This window comes from Neomonachus schauinslandi, chromosome 9 (genome assembly GCF_002201575.2).
Source record: "Neomonachus schauinslandi chromosome 9, ASM220157v2, whole genome shotgun sequence".
Lineage (NCBI taxonomy): Eukaryota > Metazoa > Chordata > Mammalia > Carnivora > Phocidae > Neomonachus > Neomonachus schauinslandi.
In genome coordinates, this window is record NC_058411.1 from 64,033,794 (window position 1) to 64,059,687 (window position 25,894).

General features: G+C 36.6%; 1 protein-coding gene and 1 non-coding gene across 2 annotated transcripts in view; both read left to right on the forward strand.

The window, feature by feature from the left end:
• Positions 1 to 25,894, forward strand: part of HEATR5A (HEAT repeat containing 5A) — a 97,296-nt gene that overhangs the window by 46,681 nt on the left and 24,721 nt on the right. The window contains exons 18-27 of the mRNA XM_021695349.1: positions 1,787 to 1,946; positions 4,876 to 5,065; positions 5,983 to 6,152; positions 11,559 to 11,697; positions 14,254 to 14,433; positions 18,494 to 18,733; positions 20,315 to 20,496; positions 22,064 to 22,132; positions 24,408 to 24,587; positions 25,342 to 25,564. Coding sequence (XP_021551024.1) covers positions 1,787 to 1,946; positions 4,876 to 5,065; positions 5,983 to 6,152; positions 11,559 to 11,697; positions 14,254 to 14,433; positions 18,494 to 18,733; positions 20,315 to 20,496; positions 22,064 to 22,132; positions 24,408 to 24,587; positions 25,342 to 25,564 — 1,733 coding nt within the window. The remainder of the gene's footprint in view (positions 1 to 1,786; positions 1,947 to 4,875; positions 5,066 to 5,982; positions 6,153 to 11,558; positions 11,698 to 14,253; positions 14,434 to 18,493; positions 18,734 to 20,314; positions 20,497 to 22,063; positions 22,133 to 24,407; positions 24,588 to 25,341; positions 25,565 to 25,894) is intronic.
• On the forward strand, positions 21,498 to 21,570 carry TRNAQ-CUG. Its single transcript has one exon. It is a non-coding gene; the product is annotated as a tRNA-Gln (tRNA).

Below are 25,894 nucleotides of genomic sequence, written 5' to 3' on the forward strand. Positions count from 1 at the left end.
AGAACAATGTGTTAGAATAGAGAGCCCAGAAATAAACCCACACATATCTAGTCAATTAATTTGACAAAGGAGTCAAGAATGTATAATGGGGGGAAAATGGGCTACTGGCTGGCTCAGTCAGAAGAGCTTGCAACTCTTGATCTTGGGGCCATAAGTTTAAGCCCCACCTTGGTCATAGAGCTTACTTTAAAAACAAAACAATGGGGGAAAACAATCTGTTTAATAAATGGTGTTGGGAAAACAAGACAGCTACACGCAAAAGATTAAAACTGGACCACTATCTTACATTGTATACAAAAAGAAATTCAGAGTGGATAAAAGACTTGAAGTAAGATCAGAAACCATAGAACTCCTAGAAGAAACGTATGCATAAACTCTTTGACATTAATCTTAGCAGTATTTAGGGGAAAGGTCACGCTCCTCAGGCAATGGCAACAAAAGCTAAAACAAACAAGTGGAATTACCTTACACTAAAAAGCTTTTGTACAATGAAGGAAACCATTAACAAAATAAAAAGGCAACCTATGAATGGTGGAAGATATTTGCAAACCATATATTCGATAAGGGGTTAATATCCAAAATATATGAAGAACTTATACAACTTAATGTCAAAAACCTGATTTTAAAAAAATGGGCAGAGGACCGAATAGACATTTTTCCAAAGAAGACGTAGAGATGGCCAACAAGCACGTGAAGACCTTCTTTCTCCACATCATTAATCATCATGGAAATGCAAATCAAAACCATAATGAGACATCACCTCACACTTGCCTAATTGGCTAATATCCAAAAGACACTAACAAGTGTTGAGTAGGATGTGGAGAAAAGGGAACCTTCATACACTGTTGATGGGAATATAAATTGGTGCAGCCACTATGGAAAGTAGTATGGCAGTTCCTCAAAAAATTAAAAATACAATCCAGCAATTCCACTGCTGGGTATTCATTCAAAGGAAATGAAAACATTGATTAAAAGAGATATCTGCACCCCTGTGTTCATTGCAGCATTATTTACAATACCCAAAATCTGGAAGCAACCTGTGTCTATTAATAAATGAATGGATAAAGAAGATGTTGTGTGTAATATTACTTAGCCATAAAAAAGAAGGAAATCTTGCCATTTGCGACAACATGGGTGGACCTAGAGGGTATTATGCTCAGTGAAATAAGACAGAAAGACAAATACCATCTGATTTCACTTATATGTGAAAAGAAAAGAATGAACAAACTCATAGATACACAAGAAATAAACTGTTGGTTACCACAGAAGAGAGGAGGGTGCAAAACAGGTAAAGGGAATTAAGAGGTCCAGACTTCCAGTAATAAAATAAATAAGTCATGGGATGCAGTGTATAACATATAGACTATGGTCAGTAATATTGCAGAAATTTTGTATGGTAACAGATGGTAACTAGACTTACTGTGAGGATCATAATGTATAAAAATACCAAATCGCTATGATACATACCTGAAACTAATAGGATATTGTGTACTTCAACTTGTAAAGAGTAACTTAACAAAGTAATAATGCTTGTCTTACAAATATAGTATATTTCTGAAAAACATTGAAATTATTCATACTTAATCATTAATAATGTGAAGACATTTTTATTTAAAATGTTTTTCTTTTCAAGATACCTTTCAGGTCATTTCAGAATTTTTTTTTATCAGTTAACAGTAAATATATTTTTGAATTTTGCAGCTATTCATACAAAACGTTTTGCCTAAGTGACAGTGTACGTGCATTAGTTTTGTTCAGTGATTATTTTTTATTTCCGTAATTATAGATTGAAATCAGCAAGGGATGTGGTTACCAGAACAGGATACTCATTGGCTTTGGGATCCCTACATAGATATTTAGGAGGAATAAGTTCTTCTCAACATTTGAATTCTTGTGTTGGAATCCTTTATACTTTGTCTCAGGACACTACTTCCCCTGATGTGCAGGTAAATACCCCATATGATATCTTCTTGAAATTCATGATTTGTATATAATGCAGATTGTTTTTATAGACCATTGTTAATTTATAAATAATCCCTCCCCCAATAAATATCCAAACCATTGTTAACCTTGACTGGTTTTTGAAATTCAAATCTCACTATCTATCTTTACTTCACACTCAGAGTTTCTAAAATCAAATTCAGTATCTTTTTCTGAAAATGGATCTTCCTCCCATCTTAATAATAACATTTACTATTTTGGAGAGCTTAATAGGTACCAAGGATTGTTTTATATTCTTCTAAAACATTAACATATTTAAGCCTCACAGCAATCTACAGTGTATATTCCCCTTATACAAAAAGATAACTGGAGGGTGCCTGGGTGGCTCAGTTGGTTGGGTGACTGCCTTCGGCTCAGGTCATGATCCTGGAGTACCAGGATCGAGTCCCGCATCGGGCTCCCTGCTCAGCGGGGAGTCTGCTTCTCCCTCTGACCCTCCCCCCCTCATGTTCTCTCTATCTCATTCTCTCTCTCAAATAAATAAATAAAATCTTTAAAAAAAAAAGATAACTGGAACTTACAGAAGCTAAGTAACTTGCTCACGGCTGAAAGCTAATAAATCATGGAATCAGTTCAAGAACACAAATCATGAACTCTAAACCCATGTTCTTAACCAGTTTACCATTATTATTGTACACATCTTAACCCATTTCAGTTAATATCCTCATTCTCTTGATATCTTAATCAAATCTTGAATGATTATTATTCTTCCTGCCCTTTTTCTCCCCTTATCTTATCTCTGCCTCCCTTGTGTGTTCCTAATTACTATAGCAGTATTTTTAGGTTCTTTTCAACTCCCCCTAGATGTGAAGACATATTTGTTTTCCTGAAAGGCTTTCATCTTGCCACTTTCTATCAAAAACCTGGGGAAACTGCTTATTGCTTCCTAAATCACCTCATTCAAGTCCTATCAGCTGACCTAGGAACCTGTCTATTATTACCCGAAAGTACTGGCTTCTCTTACAGATGACCTGCCTATTTTCATCCCACATGTGCCTTTCTCATATCTGCACTTATATTTTTCCTATTGTTCTTTTCCCTTACTATTCCTGTCTGATAATCCAAATTTTCTAGTGTCCTGAGATCCAGTTTAACCACCTTCTCGTCAAATTTCAACATCCCTAATCCACAGTTACTTTCTTTGAATTACCATATTACAAATAGTCTCCTCCTCATCATCATCCAGTAGTTGACTGAGTTAATTTATAAGGTGTCCATTCTTTCATCCTCCTTTATTATAGCAATTTTTGTTTTTATTTGTTCTATTTCTCTTCTTCCCCTTTAAGAAGTCTGTTGTGAATGCACATACTTTTATATCAAATACCTTTTTTGTTGATTAAATGCTTTTAGTGACTTCCAGTGTCATCAAATCTGACTCTTTTCGATTACTGCTATCTCTTCACAGTTTATTTTTGTAGCATTTAAAGTACTATAAGCTTTCTGGTAAGAGGGGTAAAACTTCTCATTTTCCTAAAGGGAGAACTTTTTATGTACTTAAAACATACATAGAAGTAGAATATACTATAAGGACCCTATTATACCCATCATCTGACTGCATTGGTTATCAGTCTTGTTTCATTCATTCATTTGTTCATTCATTTATTCGTTCATTGGTGGCTTAAACAACAGAAATTTATTTTCTCATGGTTCTGGAGGCTGGAAGTCCAAGATCAAAGTGTCAGCCAGTTTGGTTTCTTCTGAGCCCTCTTTGCTTGGCTTGCAGGTGGTCACCTCATTGTGTCTTCACATGGTCTTTCCTCTGTGCTTATGCATCTCTAGTGTCACTCTGTCCAGATTTTCTCTTCTTAGGACAACAGTCACATTAGGTTAGGGCCCACCCTAAAAGCCTCATTTTAACTCCTTTAAAAGCCCTGTCTCCAAAGACAGCCCCATCCTGAGGTGCTGGGAGAGGCTTGTTCATTTAAACCAGAGTTGACAAATGTATTTTATTAAGAGCTACATGGTAAATTGTGTACACTTTACAGGTCAGTCGTGCAGTCTCTGTCAGCTGCACAGTTCTGCCATTGTAGCAGTAGAGCAGCCATAAATACATAAATAAATGAGCAGGACTGCGTTTCAGTAAAGCTTTATTTGTAAAAATATGTGGCAGGTCAGATTTCGCTCAAAGGCATTTCAATTTGTTTTATAAAGAAATATTTATATAATATATACTTATTTTATACATATACTTATTTTTATATGTTTATGAAAGTACACTTGTCTTAAGTGTGCATCTCTGTGAATAAAGTATACAAACTAAATACACCATGTAACCAGCACCTAGATCAAGAAATAGAACATTATCAATACCCCAAACACTCTCCTCATGTTCTCTTCTAGTTACTACCTGTCCCACCAAGGATAACCACTATCCTAATTTGCAACATCATATATTAGTTTTGCCTGCTTTTATACTTTATGTCAGTGGAATCATATGGTATGTACTCTTTTATGTCTGGCTTTCTTCAACGTTATGTTCAAGAGATTTGTCCATATTACCGCATGTACTTGTAGATTTTGTTGAATCTTTTATTTACTTATTTTGAATCTTTTAAAAACTGGAATTTTTGTTCACATAGATTAAATAGTAAACAATTTTCAACAAACTAGATTCATTTCAGGCTGTTAGCTAAAGAACCAAACATAGACTTGGAATTCTTAGTTCTGAGATTTCAGTGTATCATTCTAAATTAGATGATTAGATCTTTTCTTAAACTTCTTATGTTCTCTATTTCTCTTTCCAGGTTAGTAATAGCGCACAAATTACTTTACTTTGTTGTTACTTTATCACTTTCTTCAACAAAGAACAATTCATTGTTTTATGTTTCTTAACGCTGCTGTAGCACTTTAAATTGTTTTTCTCTGTCTTCACAGACCTGGGCACTACATTCGCTATCATTGATAATTGATTCTGCCGGCCCACTCTATCATATGCAGGTGGAACCCACCCTTTCTCTTATTATAATGTTATTGTTAAATGTGCCTCCTACTCATGCTGAAGTTCACCAAAGTCTTGGTCGCTGTTTGAATGCCCTTATTACTACATTGGGTCCAGAGCTACAGGGTATGCATAACTCATTTTGTGATGTTTTACATTAAAAATGTACATAGAAAATGAATTCATTTCTTATTACTGACTCAAATACTTGTCAGTGAAATGAAGTTTAGTACAATATTCTATGCAAATCGATGGGCAGAATGTTGAGAGTCATCTTGGGAAGAAGACGTTGACTTCTGAATGTTGACATAATAGAACATAACATAGAAACGAGGAAACTTGATGTAAGCTCCACCACTACTTAATTCGGTGACCTTTGGAAAATCTTTGGTCTTTGGTCTCCTTCTCTATCAAATGAAGGAAAAGTTGAAAAGCCTTTGTGATTGATACATAGTAGGTAATCATATATTTTGTGAAATGCCATTCAGTGTGATTTCTTTTACCTTGAAAAGACAAGGAGTACCATATTTAGAAAGATTAGATATATTTTTTTAAATGCTTCCCTTAACAATTAAGGTGATAGACACCAAGTGGAATAGTTTAAAGAACTCATCTCTTCTAAGAAGTAAGTGACTAAGTCCCAAAGCTCAGATAATCTGATCCGTTCAAATGTAAAGTCTATGATTTTAATATTTGAAAGCAACTCAACTAATATAAACAGGGCTAAGTTCATTAGCCATTTCTAGTTCTACTTTTCATGAAAATTTGATATAACCTAGTCTTAGGTTCTTGTTTGCCTAATGATTTATGTTGACATAAATTTTTCAGAGTAAGAATAACTAACATAACCTAAAAATCTGTCACCTGGATTATCCCTGCTTTTGTAGAAGAAATTTATTTCACAGATCCTTGAGTTTAAAATTGGTATAAAAAAAATTTAAACCTAGTAATTATGCTTAAATGATTTAATATGATATATTAAATCATATATGAATATATGATTTCATAGACCAATTATTCAAAGCTCTCTCCTTTCCTTTTAGGTAGTAGTACTTCCATTTCCACCTTAAGAACTTCCTGTCTTTTGGGTTGTGCAGTGATGCAAGATAATCCAGACTGCCTTGTTCAAGCTCAGGCCATTTCTTGCCTTCAGCAGCTTCATATGTTTGCTCCAAGACATGTCAACCTGTCTAACTTGGTCAGCTGCCTCTGTGTGAGTATAAAATTATTAGTGAGTCCTTAGTTTTTTTTCATTGGAAACTTAGGTTTATTTATTCTCTAGTCTGTGTACAATAGCTATTTTCTCTCAGTTCTAGTCTTTTTTTTAGGGGGTAGGGCCAACTCTTATATAATCACATCTTAAACCTCTCATATATTGATTCATTTTTCTTCTCTTAGTGTTGAACTTAACATTTGGAATATTTATTCATTAGTCAATAAACATAGAGAGGGTGCTTAAATGTCCCGGATACTGTATAAATGCCATAAGACATGGAAAAGTTTATGTGATGTCTTTGTTTTTTCCTTCCTTTTTTCCGCATAATTACATATAAAGTTCTCTCCACCCCAGATGGGCAAATAACATTTTTCCTTAATATTCTAGTGGCATATCCATCAATATCTGGGTTTTAATAATATGTTTAATAAATATGGCAAGGTGAATGCTGAAAGTTCTGGTGAAGTGGTTCATAATCGTCAGTGGTTTTAAGATTTACCTTGAGTATCATCAGTTTCTATCTGGACTTGCCTCAAAAATTGAGTTACATTTGGAATTAAAACAACACCATTGCTTTTAAACATTTCTGCCCCTAGAATGTCCACAACACACTCCCATTAGTAACATGACAGTTGAGAATCATTACTTTAGACAGACCTTTCATTTCCAAGCTTGAGGCAGAATATGCAGCATTTCAGACCTTGAAAGAAGCTCAAATGTTATTAAAACCAACCTTCCCAATAAAAAAGATAAATCAAGGACCAAAAAGTCAAATATATTTGCCCAAGGTAAAGTACCTAGGTATAGTGGTAGCTCTAAGTCTAGAATCCAGTTTCTCAACTTGTAGTTCAGTCCCCATTTCTTTATTTCTTACTGACTTTATACTTTTGGTTAGCACTTTTTTTTTTAAAGATTTTATTCATTTATTTATTTAAATTTTGTTTATTTGAGAGAGAAAGAGAGAGCATGAAAAGGGGGCAGGTCAGAGGGAGAAGCAGACCCTGCTGAGCAGGGAGCCCGATGCGGGACTCGATCCGCAGACTCCCAGATCATGACCTCAGCCGAAGGCAGTCACTTAACCAACTGAGCCACCCAGGCACCCACTTGATGGTTAGCTCTTAATCTCAGTTCTAGCACCTCCTAGTTCTGTGGCCTTAGGGAAGTCCCACAACCTCTTCCAGCCTTAGCTACCTTGTCTGTAGAACACAAGGATTACACAAGATGCCACCTGTAAAGGCACATGTCCCAGGCACTTAATAACCAACCACTTAATACATAGTTTTTATTTTCTTAACATATAACTTATACATTATATTAATCTTCATAGTGATTTTCACAAAGTTACATAAGACTTAAAAAAAGAGGATGTGACTGACTTTTCTCATAGAAACTTGGTTCCTGTCTGGGTTAAACATGTTTTGGAGAAAATAGCACTAACTGGAAGAAGGATTTTACCTTTACCATTCAATGACTTTTCCCTAGGAATATTATTCTTTCTGTTCCAAGAGCCATCACCAAAACCAGTTACTGAAAAATAGCCACTCCTTTGCAAGTTGATCAGACTTTCATTCCATTATACTGCCTTTTTTTTTTCTTGAGTTATAGTAGAAATTTTCCATTGGTAGGCTTTTGAAATTTGTCTAACTGATGCATTAATTCATTTACTAAGTTTATTGAGAAATAAAGAACAAAACTTACTACTAATTCTTGATGAATTAGATATGATCAAATTCATTACTCTTTTTTTTTTTCCCCTCGGACTGAGAAAGATTACATATAAAGAAGAATAAAGACACTATCAGATTTTTGTTTTAGGAACATTCAGAGCAATTGAGAAAATCAAAATTAACAGTCAACAAATCTTATTTATGTTACTCTTATTTAAGCTGTAAAATGATTTTCTTACAGAAATCATTTAAAAATTGCTATCAGGGACGCCTGGGTGGCTCAGTTGGTTAAGCAACTGCCTTCGGCTCAGGTCATGATCCTGGAGTCCCAGGATCGAGTCCCACATTGGGCTCCCTGCTCAGCAGGGAGTCTGCTTCTCCCTCTGACCCTCCCCCCTCTCATGTACTCTCTCTCATTCTCTCTCTCTCAAATAAATAAATCTTTAAAAAAAATTTTTAAAAAATTGCTATCACTATAGTTTGTTAATTTTATGTCTTAATTTTTTTAGTAAGCTTCAATTCTGAATTTATTAGATTGAATTTATTATATATATATTTTTTAAGATTTTATTTATTTATTTGACAGAGACACAGTGAGAGAGGGAACACAAGCAGGGGGAGTGGGAGAGGGAGAAGCAGGCTCCCCGCTGAGCAGGGAGCCCTGTGTGGGGCTCAATCCCAGGACCCTGAGATCACGACCCAAGCCAAAGGCAGACGCATGATGACTGAGCCACCCAGGCACCCCGAATTTATTATATTTTAGAGTATTCCCTGTAGTAAGAAAATTGCTTTTGCTTTCCTATTTAACAACTTTATGATCATATTTTCTTTTGTACAGAGAATTTAATTATTTAGCATGAAATGTTTTCATATTAATTGAAACTCCCTGAATATTCAGAATACATTTCATCATTAGGAAAGAATCTTACTGGAAAGAGTTTTCTTCTAACTGCATGCTGTTTAACTTCCATTCTGAACTTGGTCTTAGCTACACTAGGAATTCTGAGTACTCTCAGTGTTAAAAGTTGGCTTCCAAGAATAAAAAATCTATCATTAACTTGTGATGAGGTAAACCATTAACTTTATCCCTTGCTGGACACCTGCTCATGTGAATGCAATCCAGATCACTCCTTTAACACTCATGTCTACTTGATGTGGCTTTGTTATTGAGGCTTAATGAGAGATTCCAAAGGAAAACCTAATTACACAAATGTACATTTTTAAGTTATTGTATATTTTATATCTTTACATCTTGAGTTGACTATTTCCAAGATCTTAGCTCAACTCATATTTTAAAGTTGGAAAATGAAGTAATCGTGGCATATTTTTAAAGCTGAAGCTAAGCCAATTTGAATGATAGCTCTATCAATATCTATATTTTAATGCTTAGCTGACTGTTGTCAAAGTCATCCTAGTGTTTATCTTTTGGTTTTGTCATGACCGGTCTGTCATTTGTTTTTGTGCAGGAGATCTTGTTGGATAATTCTGTGTTGGTAGGTCCCTGACCCTCAATTCCTAACTTATTTTTGAGGTTTGCAGTGCTGTTTCTTTGTGTCGTTTTTATTTTTTTTGGTTGTACATGTTCTTGTTTTCCCCTGCATCTCTTTGTTTAAGCTAACCATTAATGCAGAGTCCAGTATGTGTAGCATGTTACATGGTGTTTATTTAATACCACTGTAAATAAATCCTCCCTAACCTTCTCCAGCTGGTGCACTCACTCCTTGCACTTAATTTTGCATCATTTTGATTTATATATTCATTTCAGAAAGGAATTGTAATTACAGTTTGACTTAGTTTCTGTATTTTGCCTGCTTGGTTTGTTTGCCTTAACTCTATTCCTCTTCCCAATATAAATGCTGGAGAATGACATGGAGATATTAAGTGTTCCATTTTGCTTGTGTGACCGCCTTCAATCTTTTTTCTACCAAACAAGTAAAGAGTACTTTTAAGCATGCTTTCTGTAAAAGAGTGTTTGACCGGCCTGAATAAATGCTGCACCTGCCTTGTATTATATGCTTGTAAAATTCCAGTGAAAATAACTAGTAGATTCATTAACTTTTCTTTAAAATTGCCGTGTAGAATGCCTTTTTTGTCATTGTTGTAAAATACAGCCATAATTTGGGCATGAGTAAACTTAATCTTTTTACATTTTAACTCCTCTCCCATCCTATGTACTAGTTTCTAACAGTGGTTCTTTAACGTGACTGGGATGACATTAACTTGAGACTTTGTGAATGGCATTCCTCTTTCCACTTTTGAGTTCATGATATGACTTGAGGGTGTAATAGAATATATTTATAAAGCAGTTCCCATTCATATGTTTCACTGATGATACATTCACAAATCTTTTCTGTCTTTTGGCTTCTGATAAAATTTAGGGTTTCACTCTCTTTGCACGTGTTTCTTATATATCAAAAACCAGCTGTCACCATCTGCTCTTTTTCTCAGAATTTTTCCTCTGCTCTTTTCAACAAACTCACCTACTTCAGTCCTGTTTTTCTCACATACACGAGATCTAAATAAAGATCACTGTAAGAATTATGCTTTCTCACATTTTGCTTGGAAAATCAGTAGCATAAGACACCTATTCATTGTCATAAACCACACTAAACTGGTCTTTACTTTCATAGTTAGAAAAAAATAAATTTCAAGAACTCTATACTTTATTCTACTTATGAATCACTAAGAATTTGTATCCAGAACCTTTGACTTGTTTTAATTGTTCATTTAAGGTATATTACAATCATATCATTTAGTTCAGTAGATACAACCTGTTGAGATTTACATTGTTCAGACACTTCTAAGTAAAAAGAATATGTATTGAGTCATTATGAGCAAAAATATTCTATATCTCTAAAATATGTACACGTCTATGTACATATATGCATATCCATATACAAGTAGATATACATATATGTAAAATTTGTCTCTAATGTGTATCTCTAGAGAGTGTTTTTGGTGAATATGTTTTCTGAGTAAAACTCTTCTCTGCTTTTATTTGAAAATGCATTTACTTACTCTGTATGGCATCTGAATAAAATACTATTGATAGAGACTGTTAATAATAGTTAATAATAACTAACATTTATTGAGCACGTATTATTTGCCAGGTACTGTGCTAAGCCCTTCTGCATGTTTCTTTGTGGTAATTTTGCAACAGCCCTGTGACATGGGGTAGTGTTATTTCCATTTTACAAATAAGGAAACTAAGGCACGGAGAGGTTAAATAATTTGCCCAAGGTCACACAGCTCGTAAGTGGTGGATCTAGGACTCAAACTGAGGCAATTTGACTCCAGAGCCTCACTTTTAACCAGTATGCTATACTGCTTGTATGGATTTAATAAAAATTTCTACTTAGAGAATCATAAAACATTATAATGTTGCATGAGCACAAACGTATGAGCTACAAATAAATTCTCAGTTGTATTTCTTTTATCTCAAAACTATATTTACTCATAAATTTTATGTCTTCTAAAACTCCAGAGGCTTCTGCTTGGATTTGTTTATGAATATTTGCATAGTCAAGTACATGTGCTATTCCTTAAGCTATGTCTAAGTTATAATAAAAAATATGTACTGGAATAGTTTGAAGAAGTTTCTGTGTATTTAATAAACTGCATCTAGCACAGTGATGGGCTGGACAGAATCAGGAAGGACCCAGTGAATATCTGTTAGATTTAATGTGAATGCCACCAAGAATTTCAGCTCTTTCATTTCCCACATGGTATTTTTCAGGTGAATCTTTGTAGTCCCTATTTGTTATTGAGAAGAGCAGTACTGGCTTGTTTACGTCAGCTTGTACAGAGAGAAGCAGCTGAAGTTTCAGAACATGCTGTTATGCTTGCTAAGGATAGCAGAGAAGAGTTGACTCCAGGTAATTCTTTTTTATCACCATTATCTCCAGGTTAAATGATTATTTTAATCTTACATTTTCCATATAAACATAAGGGTTTTTTTGTTTGTTTTTTTTCTTTTTATTAACATATAATGTATTATTTGTTTTAGTGGTACATGTCTGTGATTCATCAGTCTTAAACAATTCACAGCGCTCACCATAACACATAGCCTCCCCAATGTTTTTAAAATGGTATTTAAAAGTTAATATGTAATGTCTTAAATCTGCTACAAGAGACAGTTGCTAACAATGACTATCATTCCTGGGGTGCCTGGGTGGCTCAGTTGTTAAGCGTCTGCCTTCGGCTCAGGTCATGATCCCAGGGTCCTGGGTTCGAGCCCCGCATCGGGCTCCCCGCTCGGCGGGAAGCCTGCTTCTCCCTCTCCCACTCCCCCTGCTTGTGTTCCCTCTCTCGCTGTGTCTCTCTCTGTCAAATAAATAAATAAAATCTTTAAAAAAAAAAAAAAAAACAATTACTGTCATTCCAACCAGTAATGTTACTGGTTTAGAGCAGTGGTTTTCAAACTTAGGCCCCCGAACTAGCAATATCCACCTCACTGAGAACTTGTAAAAAATGCAAATGATTGGGCCCCATCACAAATCTGCGTAACCAGAGATCTGTGAGTGGAGCCCAGCAATCTGTTACCTATGTTTTATAATCCCTGTTAATGAATTTGAGAGCCTCTCAAATTTTAGAGCAAGTTTTTTCACAACAATCAATTGAAGTTGGATTTAGTCTTTAAGTAATTTACCATATGTGCCTTTCTTCCTCCGAAATCTCATTTAATAAAAAACTTACCGTAGATGAGTCTTCTTCAGGTTAGAGGGTTTTTATGCCTCTTCTTTATTTTAGAGCTGAATTAAAGGATTTCTTATTTTAAAATTATGTGTGTAACCCAAGTATGCATATAAATTCAAACAACCTACAAAAATAGTAATGGCAATATCTTACTCTTTTATGTATATAGTTTCCAAAGTGCTGTCATACTTTTAGAAGGTCTCAGGCTTCACAAAGCTTTCCAGTATCTAAAGCACACAACAGTGTGTTTTACTGTCATGCTGTGCTCCTTAAATTAGTATTAAAACTTTAACTTTGGCTTGAGTTAATCAGCATTGCTGAACTAGTATAGTAGTCATCAAAAAGGTTGCAGAACTCATTTGAGAACAATTGGTGACTTACCTTAACCAGAGAAATTTTAATCTTTTTTTTTTTTTTTTTAGATTTTATTTATTTATTTGACAGAGAAAGACACAGCAAGAGAGGGAACACAAACGGGGAGTGGGAGAGGGAGAAGCAGACTCGCTGCCAAGCAGGGAGCCCGATGTGGGACTCGATCCCGGGACTCCAGGATCATGATCTGAGCCGAAGGCAGTCGCTTAACCAACTGAGCCACCCAGGCGCCCGAAATTTTAATCTTTTAATCATGTGTGATATTCTGCCCAAGTAACCTTCAGTTTATATTCACCACTGAAATTCTCTGCATCTTTTGCTTGGCTTTGATTGTGTAAACATGCTGGTATATGTTCCTAGAATTCTTGAACTAGCTATGTGAGTAAAATACAGTAAAGAACTTGTTATATAATTCCCTTTTTAAAATTTTATAATTTTTTAAACTAAAGGGTAAGTTGGAAATAATGTGCAGTGAACACATATATTCACCTACTTAGTATCTTTATGGCACTCATTTTATATATCTTCCTCTCTTTCCATATATACAAGATGCATACCTTTGCCAAACCATCTGAAAGCAGGCTGCAGACATCATGACAACTCACCCCTAATACGTAGTATTCTCCTGCATGACCACGCATCATTTCCACACTTAATAAAACCAACACTGATTTAGTAGCGATCATAAAATGTGCAGTTCTCACACAAATTTCACCAGTTATCCAAAAAATATCCTTTATGACTCCTTCTACCCTCCCTTACCACCGCCCAAATATAGGATCCAGCCATGACTCACACGTTACAACGGTTGTTTTGTCTCTTTCGACTCCTAATCGGAAACATTCCTGCTGCCTCCTTCTGATCTTTTCTTTTTAATTGAAGTATAGTTGACACACAGTGTTAATTAGTTTCAGGTGTACAGCATCATGATTCAACAAATTTATATGTTATGCTGTGCTCACCAGAAGTGTAGCTCTCATCTGTCACCATACCATGCTATTATAATACCACTGACATATTCCCTGTGCTGTACCTTTTATCCCAGTGATGCCTCCTTCTGGTCTTTAAAAGATAATTTCTCTTTCAAAATAGTGTGATAATAGCATAATCTTTAGAACCTAAATGCTTTCAGAAATGCTAAATAAGTTAAATTTTCAAGAGAAAATTTATTTGTTCTTTTGGCATTTCCAGAATTAGAGGAAGTAGATGCTAGACCAAAGCTTATGTTTCTCCTTTGAGGTGCTTTATTACTTTGCAATGAGAATATTTGCATGTAGTATTTCAATAACTTTTGAATATGTGTGCTTCTCATATGGCAGTTTTGTTTTCTGTATTACTTAGATCATCGATTTTCTTCTTGTCAGATGCTAACATCAGAGAAGTGGGCCTTGAAGGGGCATTATTGACCTTACTAGATAAAGAGACAGATCAGAAGTTATGCCATGATATCAAAGAGACTTTAAATCATATGCTTACATCTATGGCAGTGGATAAGCTCGCCTTCTGGTTAAAGCTTTGTAAAGATGTACTTGCTGCATCAGCGGGTAAGTATCAGTGGTTACCATTTGAAATAAAATTGAAAGTGAAAACGTTATATATAAAATTGCTGGTGACAGTTCATTTTGTCTGAGTATTTGGATTGTAATTGCTTATTGCTTTTTTCAAATGAAGATTTTAGTGTTTACATCTAACACTTAAGCCTGTGGTTTTTTTTTTTATTCTTCTGATTATCTTTTATGACTTCCCTGTATAAAACAAACTAAAAATTAGTTATTTATACTATAAAAGTGATGTCATGACTTTGAGTAGCCCCATCATTTGTTTTCATACATATAACTTCTTTTTAAGATTTTATTTATTTGACAGAGAGAGAGAGAGAGCATAAGCAGGGGGAGCCACAGAGGGAGAGGGAGCCCAATGTGGGGCTCGATCCCAGGACCCTGAGATCATGACCTGAGCCAAAGGCAGACGCTTACCGACTGAGCTACCCAGATGCCCCCAAACATATATTTGAAGGACTGCATCAAATCAGCTTAATAGAAAAATCATCAAAAGTTGCAACATTTTCGGGGCGCCTGGGTGGCTCAGTCGTTAAGCGTCTGCCTTCGGCTCAGGTCGTGATCCCAGGGTCCTGGGATCGAGCCCCACATCGGGCTCCCTGCACCGCGGGGAAGCCTGCTTCTCCCTCTCCTCCCCCTGCTTGTGTTCCCTCTCTCACTGTGTCTCTCTCTGTCAAATAAATAAATAAAATCTTTAAAAAAAAAAAAAAAAAGTTGCAACATTTTGAGCAGGCGAGTTTCTGTGCACTCAATAATGTGGATTTCAAACAGGGTTAGAAAACAATGTTATTTCCCTATTGTTTTTGTCAGTATAAGAGAAGTGTTAGTGAGAATGTATATTAGAGTCTTTCAAATTTATCTTTGGAGTAAGAGAGAAAATAAATGAGATGAAGAAAGGAGACAAATCAGTTCTGTTCCAGGTACTACACATACTTTATCTGATTTAGTCATTTAACCATCCAATGAGTAGGCAGTATTATTCCATTTTACACAAGAGAAAACAAGACTTGGAAAGGTTAAGTAATTTGCCCAAAAACACACACAAATAGATTCAAACCTTTCCCTGCATGACTTTAAAATTCAGCTTCGGGCGCCTGGGTGGCTCAGTCGGTTAAGCAGCTGCCTTCGGCTCAGGTCATGATCTCAGGGTCCTGGGATCGAGCCCCACATCAGGCTCCTTGCTCCGTGGGGAGCCTGCTTCTCCCTCTCCCACTCCCCTGCTTGTGTTCCCTCTCCTACTGTGTCTCTCTCTGTCAAATAAATAAATAAAATCTTTTTTAAAAAATAAATAAAATAAAATAAAATAAAATTCAGCTTCCAGGATACCTGGATGTTCAGTCAGTTAAGTGTGCCACTCTTGATTTCCGCTCAAGTCATGATCTCAGGGTTGTGAGATCGAGCCCCCCATCTGGCTCCGTGCTCAGCACAGTTTGTTTGTCCCTCTCCCTGTGCTCCTCCCTGTTCGTTCTCTCTCTTTCTCAAATAAATAAATAAAATCTTTAAAATAAAATAATAAAATCCAGGGCGCCTGGGTGGCTCAGTTGGTTAAGCGACTGCCTTCGGCTCAGGTCATGATCCTGGAGTCCCGGGATCGAGTCCCGCATCGGGCTCCCTGCTCGGCAGGGAGTCTGCTTCTCCCTCTGACCCTCCTCCCTCTCATGCTCTCTGTCTCTCATTCTCTCTCGCAAATAAATAAAATCTTAAAAAAAATAAAATAAAATAAAATCCAGTTTTGTATTTCAGTAGCTCTTTTTTTTTTTTTTAAAGATTTTATTTATTTATTTGACAGAGAGAGACACAGCAAGAGAGGGAACACAAGCAGGGGGAGTGGGAGAGGGAGAAGCAGGCTTCCCGCGGAGCAGGGAGCCCGATGCGGGGCTCAATCCCAGGACCCTGAGACCATGACCTGAGCCGAAGGCAGATGCTTAACGACTGAGCCACCCAGGCGCCCCATGTATTTCAGTAGCTCTTAAACTCAGTTACTCAAGCCTTATAATTTAATGTGTTTAAATTATGTGAAAGGAAGAAAGATATTTAAAAAAAAAAATTTTTTTTTTTTTTACATTCTCCACTGTCTACCTTGGTCCTGTTCCCTTCCAATGATTTATATCTGCTCTTTCAACCACTGTGCTCTACATGTTTTCCTTTGTTAAAAGGCTCTCTTCTGTCCCCACTACTTGAGAACTTACAAGGACTTCTCCTTTGAAAGAAAATCTGTATGTGTCTTGATAGACAGATTGATTACACTTTTCTGATGTGTCACCTATTTTTTTTACCTCTTTTTTTTTTATTTTATATTCATACTCCTTGAGCTTACTTGCTCAATTTTACTTCACCATTTGTTCTTTATCCTTTGTAGTTTGGTTGAATCCCTTCTTAGGAAAACATGCATTTCAGTCGTTGGCTTATTATCTTAGTCTTAAGACAAGACTTTGCATAATTTTGTGACATCTTTGCTTTCATAACACATTCAAAATATGTTGACATGCAAGATAATTTAAGGAAAAAATGTTGCTTTTTTTTATAGCATTAATTCCATTTTAAGTCAAGTTAAACAGAGTTAATAAGTTAACAGTTAATATAAAGAGGAAATGGGGCACCTGGATGGCTCAATGTGTTGAGCACCCAACTCTTTTTTGTTTGTTTGTTTGTTTGTTTTTCTTTTTATTGTTATGTTAATCCCCATACATTACATCATTAGTTTTAGATATAGTGTTCCATGATTCATTGTTTGTGCATAACACCCAGTGCTCCATGCAGAATGTGCCCTCCTCAATACCCATCACCAGGCTAACCCATCCTCCCACCCCCCTCCCCTCTAGAACCCTCAGTTTGTTTTTCAGAGTCTATCATCTCTTATAGTTCGTCTACCTCTCCGATTTCCCCCCTTCATTCTTCCCCTCCTGCTATCTTCTTCTTCTTCTTTTTTTTTTCCTTAACATATATTGCATTATTTGTTTCAGAGGTACAGATCTGAGATTCAACAGTCTTGCACAATTCACAGCACTTACCAGAGCACATACCCTCCCCAGTGTCTATCACCCAGCCACCCCATCCCTCCCACCCCACCCCCCACTCCAGCAACCCTCAGTTTGTTTCCTGAGATTAAGAATTCCTCATATCAGTGAGGTCATATGATACATGTCTTTCTCTGTTTGACTTATTTCGCTCAGCATAATACCCTCCAGTTCCATCCACGTTGTTGCAAAATGGCAAGATCTCATTCCTTTTGATGGCTGCATAATATTCCATTGTATATATATACCACATCTTCTTTATCCATTCATCTGTCGATGGACATCTTGGCTCTTTCCACAGTTTGGCTATTGTGGACATTGCTGCTATAAACATCGGGGGAGCACCCAACTCTTGATTGCAGTTCAGGTCATGATCTCAGGGTCCTGAGATCCAGCCTTGAGTTGAGCTCTGCGCTGCTGACCAAGCATGGAGCCTGCTTGGGATTCTCTTTCTCCCTCCCCCATGCTCACGTGCACACTCTCGCTCTCTCTCTGTCTAAAAAAATAATAATGATGATTCACTCCTCACTGGCTCTGGCCATTATGACAATATGAGACTATAAATGACAGCAATGGATCTATCCTAAGAAAAATATTTTCAGACATTTTCAGTGGGTTCCGGAACCTTAAATCTGTTCAAGACCCTAGTGTTATAACAGTGCAATCCACCATGCTCCATACCAGAGCATGTTAAGCTTCCTTAAGCATAACTGTCTACATAGTGGGGACTGATAATTATCCTAGTATTTAGTATCCTGTCTGTTTTGTCATGTTTGGTTTTTCACCTTGAATATAATTGAACAACTTTGTCGTTTTGACCTGGAACATTTTTAGAGCATTTCTTTAGATACCAGTGTTGTCTGTAGTTATTAGATGTGATCGTTTTACATTTTACGTGATTATATTACATTGTTAAAGGTGTATAATTGGTCAACAACAGTTCTAGTATGAATTTGAAGTCTTTTGTGTTCCTTTATAAATGTATCTTACATTTGATTGTAATTACATGTATTCTCCCTTGATAAAAGATTTTACAACTGTAACTTGTGTGGATACAATGCAAGAAGAGGAAGGAGATAAAGGGGATGATGCCTCAGTTCTGACCACCAGAAATGATGATAAATCATATCCATATACCAATCCCCGCTGGGCTACTAGAGTCTTTGCTGCCGAGTGTGTCTGTAGGATAATTAACCAGTGTGAGAATGCACACAGCGCACATTTTGACATTGCTTTAGCACAAGAAATGAAAAAAAGGGATTCAAGAAGTAAGTGGCATAAAGATGAAAAGACCAAAGGATATACATAGAAATGTTGTCTGCTTATGTTTTTAATATTAATTTAAGAAGTAAAACTAGAAAGTAGTTTGTATTCTTCCAAATCAGTTATGAATTTGACTATAACATTTGTGTAAGCTATAAAACATTAGTTTTAATGTTTATACACATTTTCAATGATTTAGCTTCTTAAATTGTCATTCACTTTTGTTTAATAGACTTGTGCATGACTTAAGTTTATAGAAAATAAGCATGTTCTTGGAAAGTAGTACATGCATTAGCTTACCCCCAAAATTTATTTTCTGAATTACAACTTACAGTATTTTTGCTTATCAATTATTTTGGTTTCGTAAATATTACCCAGAAAACATTAGAGCCTATCACAGTGTAGCGTAAACCTGCTTGCAAGGCCATTTTGACCTTTTATTCAGTTTTATTGTTTGTACCTAAAGGGTACAAACTACAGCTTGAATGTAGTTTGTACCCTTAAGCATACATACATAGTATGTACACATGTACACATATGTACATGTGTACATACTACAGCTTGAATTCACTTAAGCACATTATGTTCAAAGACAGTGCACATACCTAAATGCCATAGATATATTTTTTACCAGACAAAAGAATTATATAGCAAAATGTTGCTATTGCCAGTGTGGGAGTATGAATTAGGTATCTCTGTTTTAGTGATTTTTCAAGCAAGTGTTTATTGAGTCTCTTTATTTGTGATGAGCACTATTCTACATACTGATAGGTATAAAATTAGTATATCATAGATGCTTACTGATTCCTTTCTTCCCAATTAAAATTGTAATTGGCACTTACTAAGTGAGTTGGTTTCTTCATTGTGATCTATAACATTCTTATTAAAATTAGTACCAGGTATATTTTGAGTAAAGGTTAGTTGTACCCCTGAACATTTTATTGTTGGAATATTGTTAAGTGATTGTCCTATGTCTCTCTCCAGTAGAATTATTATGTCGAAGAATGTATTGTAGGAGTGAAAAGAATTCTCATTTATAATTTTATAGCTACAAATATTTTTTATATTCCTATCATTTGTATATGTGTTAAGACATACAGAAATAACATAATCTAGTCCATATAAAGAACCACATAAAACTATGTTTTTCAAAAGGAACATTTAAGTCTTTCAGCTTCAACTTGACATAATTACTGTTATGCTATTTAATTACTGCCTAATTCATCAATACCCAAAGTTTCCTAAATACCTTCTAATGTGCTTTTATCAGAAAGTCTGAAAAAAGTTTTTTTTGAAGGTACTGTTAGCACTCTTTTAAAGGATGCTGATTTTGTCTTTGATTTTTGAATAGCCGTGTAATTGTTTGCCTCGGGACTTTTTTGTATGTGATTATTTGCAGTAGTGCAGCAAATCCAGCTTTAAAGTCTATATTTAACAAACAGTACAACGAAACAGTAAATCAAATCAAAGGTATTTAAAAGAAAATCTAGAAAAGTCTGAAATTATAAGGAGGAGAAATGATCATTTAACGTAAATCTTAGTTCCAACGTATGCTTTTTCTTGATAAGATTTTTTTAATCTTATAGATGACTTTTTGGTGCTACATCTTGCTGACTTAATTCGCATGGCCTTTATGGCTGCCACGGATCACAGTGACCAGCTCCGTCTTTCTGGCCTTGAAACACTGTTAGTTGTTATTCGGCGATTTGCAGCTATTCCAGAACCGGAGTTTCCAGGTCATGTGATTCTGGAACAGTATCAAGCCAATGTAAGCACTTTCTGTTCGAGAGTTTTATTTTTAAACACCTGGGATAAAAAGTCTGTGAAACTAATGGGCATGTCACTTTTCAATATATAAATGAGTATATGTCTCTGCTAATATATCACCAGTATGATCAGTATATAGAAGCGTATGTTTGAAGAAGAAATCTTCAAGTAAAAGTGAAGTGGTACATAAAACAGGTCTTTTGTAAGGTTACAGGTTAATAATTAAAACCTTCTTGGTAATTTGTGGGAGATAAAGGATATTGCTAATTAAAATCTTTACAAAATATCTGAATTTTTTTTTTTTTTAAAGATTTTATTTATTTATTAGAGAGAGAGCATGAGAGGGGAGAGGGTCAGAGGGAGAAGCAGACTCCCTGCTGAGCAGGGAGCCCGATGCGGGACTCGATCCTGGGACTCCAGGATCATGACCTGAGCCGAAGGCAGTCGCTTAACCAACTGAGCCACCCAGGCGCCCCAAAATATCTGAATATTCTTAAGATAACGCTAAATCATTACTAAATATTCCATTTAGGCTGCATGCATATTTTATCTTAAAATCATCACTCCTGGAATAAATGTAACCTCCTTTTTTTCTCTCAGCTTAGAAAAGAATTCAGGCTCCTATTACTGGTTCTGTAATTTTTTTAACATGTTTCCCTCGTGCATTGAGCAATGTAGAAAGAACAAGGAAGACAACAGAATCTTCACATATTCCATCACACACATCCCATGTAATCCTCCTGCATCATTCATCCTTCCCGACCTCTCCTTGTGATTCAGAGGCAGCTTTTGTGGGGTAGCAGTTAGGGAGACAGGAGCAGTTCACCAGTTAGCTGTCTCCATCAAATCCTCCCAGCAGGAAATGCCTATGTATCTCTGAGAGAAAGCAAAAGGAAGGGATAGGAGTTACATAGAACTACCATATTAGAATGAAATGTTACAATTCAACTTAAGGGGAGCACTCTTACATTTTTAGCCCTCATAAAATTGCAAATGAGGGGTGCCTGGCTGGCTCAGTGGGTAGAGCATGGGACTCTGGATCTCAGGATCGTGAGTTCAAATCCCACATTGGGCGTAGAACTTGCTTTAAAAAAATTGCATATGATAGAAATAAAATTACAGCTCCCTTAAGCTGAAAAGGAAAGTTGTTTTCACAAATCCCGGTTGGTTCTGCTTTCTTCTACACTGGCTTTATTTTCGAGTTTGCTCTCTCCAAGTGTTATCAGGATGCCTTTCTTAGCACCAAGTCTTAAAAAGAGACAGTACTTCTGTGCCAGTATTCCCAGGAAACATCTTCAGAAGACCTTTTATAACCCTCTGCTTGGGTCCCTGGAGTCAAGCAGTGCTCTCAGCTCCGTAGCAACAACATGGGCAAAGAGTGGGTAAGAGAGAAGGTTCCCCAAAAGAAAATTGAGGTGCTCTTATCTAAAAGAAGATATACTGGACAGGCAGAAACAATAGGTGTCTGGAATACCTATTATAAACAGATAATTTTAAAATAATATTAAAAACAGAGTTTGTGCTGTCTTACTTATTGATGCTTGATATTTCATATCATTTGTTGCCAGGTAGGAGCGGCACTTAGGCCAGCCTTCACTTCGGAGACGCCACCTGATGTCACTGCCAAAGCATGTCAGGTAAATGGTTAAAAAGACAAAGTTTGGACGCCTGGGTGGCTCAGTCGGTTAAGCATCTGCCTTCAGCTCAGGTCATGATCCCAGGGTCCTGCCATCAAGTCCAGCGTCAGGCTCCCTCACAGGGAGTCTGCTTCTCCCTCTGCCCATCCTCTCACTTGTTCTCTCAATCTCTCTGTTTCTCAAATAAATAAATCTTTATAAATAAATAGACAAAGTTTAAGAAGTAAAACCCTTTCTTAGGAGGCAGTTCTCCAGTTAGTATTTGATACCAAGGGTTCTACATTTAGTTGTCTAACCATTAATCTCAGCTGTTCCTTTTCCTTTACTTTTTTTTTTTTTAAGATTTTATTTATTTATTTGACAGAGAACACAGCAAGAGAGGGAACACAAGCAAGGGGAATGAGAGAGGGAGAAGCAGGCTTCCCGCTGAGCAGAGAGCCCAATGTGGGGCTTGATCCCAGGGCCCTGGGATCATGACCTGAGCCGAAGGCAGATGCTTAATACTGAGCCATGCAGGCGTCCCCTTTCCCTTTACTTTTTAAATTTAGAGAATTTCCCCTTCCTTTCATATAACTGCATGGTAATCCACTGTTGGATATGTCATAATTTATTTAACCAGTGATGGATGTATGGGTTTTTCATCTTTTGCTGTTACATATATTGCTGCAGTAAATGACTTTCCGCACAGGTCACTTTATGGGTACAAGTGTATCTGTGAGGTAAATTCTGCAAGATTGAATTGCGGGTTTAAAGACTATATTGTTGGGGTTTACCAATTTAAACTCCTCCCAGCATTGTATGCAAATACCTGTTGTCCCACAGTCTTAACAGTACTGTAAGTTGTCAAACTTTCAGGTTTTTGTCTATATTTTAGACATAGTTTAGATTTATATTAGAATAGTTTTAGGTTTATATTTCAAGTGATCCTGAGCATTTTTTCATGTATCTAAGGCATTATCATATATAATTTTTTTTGTTTTGTTTTTAAAAGATTTTATTTATTTGAGAGAAAAAGAGAGAGAGCACAAGTGAGCATGAGCGGGGGTGGGGGGGGCGGAGCAGAGGCAGAGAGAGAAGCGTACTCCACACTTAGTGGTGAGCCCTACATGGGGCTCAATCCCAGGCCCTGAGATCATGACCTGAGCCGAAGTCAGAAGTTTAATCCACTGAGCCACACAGATGCCCCTAAGAGCTATTATAATATATAATTTTAAAGTTACTTTTCTAGGAATTATTGTCAGACACTCATTATCCAGCCCTAAATGACCTGCAATAATTAAAAGCAGAACTGGCTTGAATTGAATTCTTTATAAACATAATGGAATAAACTAAATTTAGTCCGTTCTTTCAACTTTCTTTTATTCACCTGTATTTAGGATATGTTTGGTACCTTGAATATTCAAAGAACTGTATTAAATGTTATACCAAGGGCACCTAGGTGGCACAGTTGGTTAAGCACCGAACTCGGTTTTGGCTCCAGCGGTGATCTCAAGTCGTGAGATTGAGCCACACTTCAGCCTCCACATGCAGCGCAGAATCTGCTTAAGATTCTCTCTCTCCCTCTCCCCCTCCCCTCCCATACTCGCTCTCTCTCGCTCTCTCAAATAAATGTGCCGAGTGTCTGACTTATTATCACTTCATTATTTGTGTTCTTGTTTTAAGCCATTAAAATCTTTTGTGAAATGAGACAGGAACTGAATAGATGGAAGAGGAAAAATTAATTTTCTCTAGAAAAAGAGAAATACTGTGACATCCAAGAAAACCAGACAGCCTCTGATAATGGAGCAAACTGTTTGCATTGGAGAATTATTAATGATGTTTTGTTTTAAAATACTTCCAATATCTTTTCTCAAAATAAAATGTTCATTAGGGTTTTAAATGTTAAGTTCTTTAATTTTCAACAGTTATACTAATTAACCACACCATCTCTGCTTTTAAAGTAGATGAAATAATCAAGATTGAAGATTTTATTCAAATGTTAATCCAAACATTTATGAAAGTGGTATCTTTCATGGCTTCATTTCTCCATATTAGTAACATTTGGAACTCTTTGATTTATCTACTTACTAACACTGGTTTCCTTGCTTCAACCTTAGACTTTATTCCCTTTTGAAATGCTGGCTTTTGACTGGCATTATCAGCAGCATCCCTTGGGTTTCCTGATAGCAAGATGATTTCAGTGTGTTAGATTCCTGAGATATGGTTAGCTCTGCTGAACTCACAAAGGAGGTATCTGTAATTTTTAAATGTAACTTTTGATTTTCTTAAAAACCAGGTTTGCAGTGCTTGGATAGCAAGTGGAGTTGTAAGTGACCTTAATGATCTCCGAAGAGTTCATCAGTTGCTTGTTTCATCATTAACAAAAATACAGGCTGGAAAAGAGGCTCTGAGTCACTTATATAATGAAAGTGCCTCTACCATGGAAATATTAGCTGTGCTGAAAGCCTGGGCAGAGGTTAGTGCTTCTCCATTTATAACTGGAATTTTAGAAGTTGTTAATAAACACCATAGGCTATAAACTGAAATTAACTATTTAAAATACAACTAAGTTGGGCGCCTGGGTGGCTCAGTCGTTAAGCGTCTGCCTTCGGCTCAGGTCGCGGTCCCAGGGTCCTGGGATCAAGCCCCGCATCGGGCTCCCTGCTCCGCGGGAAGCCTGCTTCTCCCTCTCCCACTCCCCCTGCTTGTGTTCCCTCTCTTGCTGTGTCTCTCTCTGTCAAATAAATAAAATCTTAAAAAAAAAAAAAAAATGCAGCATGGTAACATATTTGTCAAGTATTTGCTATCTATAATGCATCTCATTGAAGGGAATATTTCTGGATCTTTCTATCCCAGTTTGTATGTGTGGTTACATGTATATACCTTCTTGGTATCAGAGTGCACTTGAAGTCCAGTATGCTCAAAGGTAAGGTCTGTCTCCTTGGCGAGATAAAAAATATTATAGCACCGGGCGCCTGGGTGGCTCAGTTGGTTAAGCGACTGCCTTCGGCTCAGGTCATGATCCTGGAGTCCCTGGATCGAGTCCCGCATCGGGCTCCCTGCTCAGCAGGGAGTCTGCTTCTCCCTCTGACCCTCCCCCCTCTCATGTGCTCTCTCTCATTCTCTCTCTCTCAAGTAAATAAATAAAATCTTTAAAAATATATATATATATTATAGCACCTTATTAATGGGTACAAGATCTTCCTATTTATAAATTAACTCTGTAACAGGTCTACATAATTGCTGTAGAAAGACATAAAAGCCACAGACAACCTTTGAAGACTACCACCTGTTCAGAAGAGTGTGTCAGAAATGGGTCGTATTCGTCAGATGGACTGCTTGACTTAGTCCACACAGACCTGGGCACATTGAGTAGGCTCTGGCTTGCTGCGCTTCAGGATTTTGCTCTCTTAACGTTGCCTTCAGAATTTGCCTCCCAACTTCCTGTTGAAGGTAAGGGGTTTGTAAAATATGTACATAATTCCTAGAATGACAGTAACTTTTCAAAATTTATCCTTTAGCAAGTAATGTTTAGCTGAAACATTTTCCCCATAGTAATTTCCATTTATAGAATAAGGATGTGAGAATTGCTTCAGGGTCGATACCCTGAAGTTGACCTGCTAGGTAATAAGGCATGCACATCTTACCTCACAAGCTACTGCCAAATTGCTCTCCAAGCAGCTGTAAAAATTTATATGCCCAACATATAACAGCACGTTTCTGTTTCACTAGATCTTCTACCATTGTATGTTGTCATACTTAATAAATTCTGTCCATTAGGTG